General features: G+C 35.5%; 1 protein-coding gene across 1 annotated transcript in view; it reads left to right on the top strand.

Annotated features, from left to right (window-relative positions):
- kif21b (kinesin family member 21B) overlaps positions 1-8,078 on the top strand; it is a 162,561-nt gene that overhangs the window by 126,072 nt on the left and 28,411 nt on the right. The window contains exons 27-28 of the mRNA XM_048612221.1: positions 1,222-1,350; positions 6,250-6,288. Of these exons, the coding sequence (XP_048468178.1) occupies positions 1,222-1,350; positions 6,250-6,288 (168 nt within the window). The remainder of the gene's footprint in view (positions 1-1,221; positions 1,351-6,249; positions 6,289-8,078) is intronic.

The raw sequence follows: 8,078 nt of genomic DNA on the forward strand, positions 1-8,078 counted from the left end.
GGCTATGACTTTTCTCACTGGACCGTAGGAGGTTAAGGGGTGACCTTAGAGAGGTTTATAAAATCATGAGGAGTATGGATAAGGTGAATGGCAAGTGTCTTTTCCCTAAGGTCGGGGATTTGAAAACTGGGGACATATTTTTAAGGTGAGAGGAGAAAGAGTTGAAAAAAGACGTGAGAGCCAATGTTTTTACACAGCCATTCGAATGTGGAAAGAACTTACAGAGAAATTGATGGATGCAGTTACAATATTTAAAAGACATATAGATGAGTAAATGAAAAAGAAATGTTTGGAGGGATACGGGCCAAGTGCAGACAGGTGGGTCTGGTTTAGTTCGGAATTATTCAATATGGACTGGTTGGACTGAAGGGTTTGTTTGTATGCTGTATGACTGTATGATTTCATAAGGTCAGCCCAAAATTGGCAGAAATTTTACAGAAATAAAGGAAATGGGTTTTTCTCATATGTTTGCAGTGTTTCTGCAACAGTGGATGTTCAAGAGAGTACGTGAGGGAATTCCAGGCAATAGAAGATAAATTGGGTGCTAAACCCCAAATTTACTCCAAAGCAAAATGACACTGTACCCTCAAAGGATGTTAAATTTGCACTGAGGCCAGTCGCATATATAGATTGTTCTGTGAGCACATTGTGAAATATGTGCTTGAAATAATTGTTAAATAAAGTTCTGTACAAATCTACCAGCTAAATCTCTAACCATTTTCAGTAGTTTGCTTCTGAGCTATTAGATAGAATGTCTTATCTTTCAACCAGTTTCAAAGGAAAAACCATTAAAAGTAGTAGTAGGGCATCCTGGTTTGTCAGTTTGTATCCAATTTAATTCAAGTGTAACAAAGCTAGCTTCTTAGTTTTGCCACTACTTTCTCAATACTATGGCTTTAGTTTCCAGATCATAAGGTGCACATTAGCCTTACCATTTTAAAACATTTATAATTTGTGCTATAATCAACAAGTCAAGGTTTGCAGACCAGTACACCCTGCAGTCAATAAATTTCTAATGTGTGCAGAATACAGTTAAACTGGATTAGTCTCTTCTACATGCAATTGCTTTGAGTTGTGCAGCTTATTCTCAATTCATCATGTTTACAAAGGAGAAATGTTAAATAACTGAAGGAGTCAATGAGTAATATTAATATTTAATAGATTATAATACAGCAGACTGTTTAATTGTTCAGCTCTGACTAAAACTATTGTTCCTTGCAGGACTGATTGGAGGTCCTCTGAAATTAATATAACTCCTCCTTCTTCTCCTCCAACCCGAGCTCGTAATGACAGGAATGTGTTCTCCCGACTCACCAGTACTCAACTTCAGACTTTCCCCGCACATGACAAGTAAGTACACAACAAAAAGAATGTGTTCTGTTGTTTTTCTGATGCATGTATTGGTACATGTATGAACATTTATTCACTCCCAGCAATTTCTGAAACATTAATTTTTTTTTATAAAGCAGATAATAAACCTTTATGAAATCTTCTTGTCTGAAATTTGAAATCAACAGTTTAATCCTTTATTTGCAGGTGCTGGTATGTTATACAATATGTAATCATTTTGGATGTTAAACTAACCCAGAAGTTCACTATTATCAATTTCCTCAATTCTAAATCTTTTATGCCAACCAAGGATTAATTACATCACATGAAGAATGCAGTGGAAATAGTAATTAGCTTTTACAATTGTTATATATAATCTATACTTGTTTTTTCCTCTGAGTAAATAGCACTTTCTATGATACAAGTCTACATGTTGATATCTGTTTATGTTAGAATTAAAAATACAGTTCTTATAAACTGGCTTGTTAACATGTCTTCATTGAAGATTCTAAAAGTGAAGCCAGTACTTTCTGAAAGTGCAATTTTCAACCACAAGTCATGTCCTTTCAGGGATTTGTATCATGTTTCACATGGAATTGTTTAATTCAGTCTAAGTCTTGCTACAGGCAAGAATTATAATCACTTTCTAATTTACATTGAGGTAGAGTTTCTAATTTTTTTTCAAGAAAATCCAAAACTTTAGAATAGTTACATCACGATGGTAACTCCATTACAGCCCTAATTTTGACTTATGACGCCGTACTGTTCTTAGGATAAGGTTGTCAAAAGCTCTCCTATTACATGATTTTAACCCCAGCAATCTATTTTGAAATTCAGCTTTTTTCTATTTGCCATTGTGCAGTCAATAGGTGGTTATACTTACTGTTTATGCCATCTAAGCTGATCGGAATATCCTTTACAAGGATAAAAAGAGAATTTAATTGTGTTCCCTATTTGATAATCGGTGTTTTAACACAGATTGATTTTGAAATTGTTTTAGAGGTAGATAACAGTTTTTTAATTTGTTTGGTAATAGTGCAAACACATTGGTTGTTTTTACTTGGTATCACTCTTCCAATGACTCTTCAATCTTAATTAGGTAAATGGTCAATACATTTTCACAGAAACAAACCAGCTAATCTGTGTGGGCAAGTGTTCACTAGACGCAACAATTCACTGATCCTCGGTTCATCTGTTAGCAGCTATGAACTCAAAATGATAATGAAAGTTTTCTTCCCATACTTCAAGTCATTGGAAATTGAAAGCTGCCTAAAATTATACTAATGAACACCAGGGGTGGTGAGTTCATGTGCTTATCAAGCAACAGATCTCACTGCTTGTACGTGATGCTCAATGGTACAGTAGCAGTAATAAAATTAAGCATGATTGTACAAACAGCAATAATGGCTAGCCACAGTTTAGGCTAACATTATGAACCTAAATATTTGTCAAAATGTCTTTTATCACCTTCATAGATGAAACAAAAATTAGCTGACCAGCAGTTTCCTTCAAGCATAAATAAACACAATTTGTTGGGGATTAAAATTGTGAATACTATTTAAAAGAAATTATTAATCAAATTTTCTCACAAGCAAAGCAATGTGACTCTGCACAGTTATTACAAGAAAGACAATACTTCTATTACAACTTTCCCTTTGGCTATTTTACCCAAAACTTAGTGATTGAATTACACACAATCATAAATCATTTTTTATCAATGTGCAATCAACTAGTACAAGATTTGTACATTTACTTTTCACTGAAGTGATTCCAAATATGCCTGTAGAAATTTTTATGCAAGAATATCCAATTGCTTCCCGGTCCTATAATATAGTTTCATGCAGGTTTTTGCCGTCTTATCAAGATTACCAGCTGTATTTGAACCCCAGACAATAATTCACTATTGTTTCTAATATCTGCAATTTTGAACGATGTTATGACCAAGGTTAGTTTAAATTTTAATGGTCATAATTTCAATGGGCTAAAAAAAATATATTCCATTAAAGATTTTTAGGGTCATTTTGATTGTATTCAACAAGATGAGAAGATGACCCTCTCTGTGGAGGGTCGGTGTCGACTTGATGGGCCGAATGGTCTGCTTCCACACCATAAGGATTCTGTGATTCTATTCTATGAATAACATCAGCTCTATCCACCCAAACAAACTGAACACATAACTGATTCTTTGAAATTGAAATGAATGGAAGTGATTAATGGTTATCACATTCTGTCTGATACACAATAAGTGATTGCTTGTTATAAATATAAATGGTCTATGTAGCGTAGACTGTAATTAAAGTGAATGTGGTAAACATGGACCCCCAATGCACCACATCCTCTTACCATTGCTGTTCAAAATATATTGTCCATTGAAGCCAAGGCTGTCTGATTAGATAATCCATATCCAATACAGAACACTGGATCTTTCCATTCTTCAAACACCTAAGCCTTGTTTGCCATAGATTTTTAGAAACAGTTTGGCTGAAATGAGGTTCATGTGCAGTTTGCATAACTAACAGTTACTGATTTTCTTTACTTCAATATATATTCCCAAATTATATTTTGCTTTGTCTTGCTTCTGAAGGTCCTTCAGGAAGCATAACTTAAAGGAGGACAATCAATGCTGTGTTTATCTCTCGCGGAAAGCATGACTTTTACGTGAACATTCCAATTGATCTCTAGAATATACAAATTACGCTTGTGTTTCTTGTTCACAAATTCTATGTGTTTGCTTATTCTGTTAACATTAACTTTGTTTGTCTGTGTCGTCAAAGTTTGTCTTTTTCACAATGTTGGCTGTGCGTATACATGTCTTAGTTATCATACTATGGTAGATATGCCAAGTCACATTCAAAGTTTCTTTTAGTAATGTTTTACTTTTGGTGCTTTATTCTTGATTACATGTCTGTAGCTCACTTACAGTCCATTGTGGATTACATGCCTCCTGAACATGCTTTTAATAATATATCAGAAGATTTAAGTCATAACATTTAGAGCAAAGAAGTGAAAGCCGGTAAGCAAATTGATCTTCCCCATTGGTATTTCAGTATGGTTTTTAAAGTCGCAGAAAATTTTGTTCAACCAAAATTAGCTTCTAGTATTTCTACTCGAAACTTACCAGCTTGACCAAAGTTCATGTCATAGCTAGGGTCAGCATCTGTATCTGTATATATATAGAGTGCAACAGATTTAGTTACAAGTACTGCTCACCTGAGGCAATTTATTTACGAGTTCATTATGTACCCAACATCCTGCAAACTAATCCCGCATTTACATTGGCTTCTGAAAGAACACTTTTGCTTGGGATCAATTTTGAGATTGTTTGGCTGGCTTTCTGCAGAAGCACATTGATTTTGGTTTACTTGTACTTTAATTTGGTGGTCTTTAGAAATTATTTGAGGGTTGTTCATTGTAATATATAATTTCATATCCTAACTTTCTTGACATTGCTGTTTTTAGTTGCATCATTGTTGTAACGTTCATACATTTTCAATCTCTTAAATATAAAATCGCTGAGAATTGTCAGTAAAGCATTCAGAGATGTGTTTGGAAGAGAAGCTTCACAATATAAACGATTAAAGTTAAGACATACAAATGGAGTTCCTTAGAAATCTGGCTATGGCGAGCAAAACTATACTTTAATCCAAATTTTCTTTCTAATTATTAGTTATAGTCCACAAAGACCGTAAGCATCCCTTGTTGCTATAAAGAAACAATAGACTAGATACACCTTTAGTGGTAGCATTGTATAAGTGTGAGGCATGTTGAGGAGGCAGATATCCATGAGCTGCCACAGTGAGTATAAGAATTTAACCCATGTTGGCATCATGTGGGAAATTGGCGAAGCAATTGAAGTATTCAATCAGCACACACTTTAAATTTGGGGTAACAAAAATAGAACGACCTTGGAAAGCTCAGCATGTCTGGCACCACCTGCGGAGAGAAAGCAGAATCAATGTTTTGGGTCCCTTGACCCTCCTTTGAGGTGTTAGTTTGAGAGATTCCTATCAAACTTATATTGTCTGCCTCCTTACCCAACAATGCATGCATGCATGTACATGCACATGCATGTGCGTGTACACACACACACACACACACACACACACACACACACACACACACACACTGGATATTAGAATTAGACATGACGAATAGAGCAGAAAGTGGGCAGCAATTGGAAACACTGAGGAGAAAGAGAGAAGTGCTTGAGGTGATCAAAGTGAGGGACAGATTGTATGGGTGATCACAGATGGCAAAATGAGGAACAAAAGCAACCTCATACATGGCCTAGATTGTAGATGATACGAGGTTATGTGTTCTGTACTTCTACACATTCTGACCTTCACCTTTTCCACTCATTGAAGTGATGTGGCTGACATCCCAATATTAAATACAATACAGATTTTCTTTTTAATGAAAAATCAGTTAATGGAGAATATAGCACACAAATTTAATGGAGTAACTAGATGCAGGCTAAGTTACTCAGTTGTATTCCTGAACTCAGACATGTTGAGTAGGAAGACAACTCGAACAGCATGATGATTTTACCACCAGTCTGCACAAATGCACCATTAAATCTTGGTGTTTCTTTCAGCTATAAATGTTATGTATTTAATATTGCCACGGCACAATTTCTGTCCATATTTTTAAGACTACAGTCATCTCTTAGAATTATCTAGCTTGTTCAGAAGTCTATGTAATGGATGAGTGTGAGAAAATAACTCTACGCAAAACAAAAAGACAAAATTCCTAGCTTTTCCTCTATGTAAGTTTCTGTCTTTTGTGGCATTCAATATTGCTTAACTTGGCACACCTACTATTGCTCTACCTTGTTTCCAACAATTACTCTACTCAACAGTCCAACATGCTGGAGCTCTTCTATCTTTCTTCCCCATAATCCTGCTGCTGTTTTGTTCATAGGTCTGATGACAGTGACTCCTCTCTCTCGGAGGTTCCCAGGTACAAGTTTCTTTTGTCACCTCTTGCATTGCACAGGCCTCTTGCTTCTGGTCTAACTGGTCCACGCAGCTGATTGCTTTGCTGTTTTGCATGTTATTATTTGTGTTACATCTGGTCTGCACTGCATTTTGTACCAAAAAGCAACATCATTCTGCACACTAGTTGGTTGGTTGTTGACTACTTTATTGAATATTTTAATGGAGAATTCTAATGTAAGGATGGTTTTAGTTCTCAGTATGGTTTGGTTTGTGTTTTTTTGGTTGGCCTGATTTGCATGCACCTTTCATTTGGCTTTGAAACAGTCAAAGTAGAAATTATCTGTCAATATTTGTTATGTTGGGTCACTGGGTGTTGGAAATTTTTCATCGGAAATATTAACATGAACAAATGGAATGATTGGATCCAGATCAAAGAGTTTGTAACTGTGATTTAAATAAAGACTTGACTCTACGGATTTACTCACAGGATTCAGTGATTTCAAATTCAAAATGAAGGTAAGGATTCAAAAAAACAACAATGACACCGTTGTTCAAAATATATTTTCCAGACTGTCAACACTGCATCTCTTTTTAAAAATTGTAAATCCAACCTCTACCAAGTCAGTATGACCATCAGACATTGCATCAATTTACAGAAACAAAAATGAACTAAAATATTTTTCAGTTGATTTGTTCATCACAATGAAGAACCTTATTTTAGAATCACTGTTTGTAAGCACTGTTATGATTCCAGCTGATGGTAATACTGGACAAGGCATTTTCCAGAGTGAAAGCAGTCTTGATAGACCATAAGTTTTATTTTTAGCTATTGTGGCTGTTAGTCACTGAAAACATTTACACGGGGCTGTCAATGTACTTTTACCAAAGAATGCAAGTTTATTGCACAAAAAGAAAGGGAAAATGAACTGTATATATTTTGTGACAGTTTGGAAAAATCTTCTTGTAAAGAGCAAGCAGCAAGTTTTAACCCATTTTCCCAGCAATATTATCTACGGATATCTGACCACAGTGAAATATTACTCCTTTTTTGTACTTCAGACTTCCTTATTCACTTACAAAGGTTGCAAGTGTTCCTTTTGATGGCTTTCTGCACATTCACTAGATATGATTTTCTCCATCGCTCACTGAGGCATACAGACAGAGTCTACTTCACTGACTTTCCTCAATGAATTCTGAGGGGAAAAAAGAAACTAAGCGCTGCTAAAATAGCTTAAGACTTTTTTCTATCTCTGGCCTTAAGACAGCAAAAACTGAACTGCTTTTCTGCTGGGATGAAACTGTTCTGAACTGCAACCTACTTCTCACCTTTTAAAATGTTTTTGCTAAAGTTCCATGCAAAACAGTGCTAGTTGAATTAAAGTTTGTGGGTTAAATACTGGGAGTGGCTAAAACATTTGGTTGAAGGATAGGAATGATAAGTACTCATTCGAGGAGTTTTGACAGATTTGGAAGAATGGATACAGTGTCCCTCTGGATTACTACTGTTCCTAAATTTAACTAGCAATGACCTGGATCCCAAATCCCAATGCAAAGTGGTTAAATTTTCATATGGTGATGAATTAGGATGGGTAGCCGATTATGAAGCAGCGAACAAAATAAAAATTAAGTGGAAAAAATCTGTACTTTTCCACATGGAGGGTAATGAAATATTGGTTAAATATCCAGGAAAAAAGCAAAAGAGATTGGTCATAGTTTAACTGAACATCAGAACAGGCTCAAGGTGCTGAATGCCCAGTCCTGTCTGAGATGTTTCTTCCTAATTGGACAGAACAATAGCACAAGATAACACAG

The sequence above is a fragment of the Rhincodon typus genome, chromosome 25 (assembly GCF_021869965.1).
Source record: "Rhincodon typus isolate 14 chromosome 25, sRhiTyp1.1, whole genome shotgun sequence".
Taxonomy (NCBI): domain Eukaryota; kingdom Metazoa; phylum Chordata; class Chondrichthyes; order Orectolobiformes; family Rhincodontidae; genus Rhincodon; species Rhincodon typus.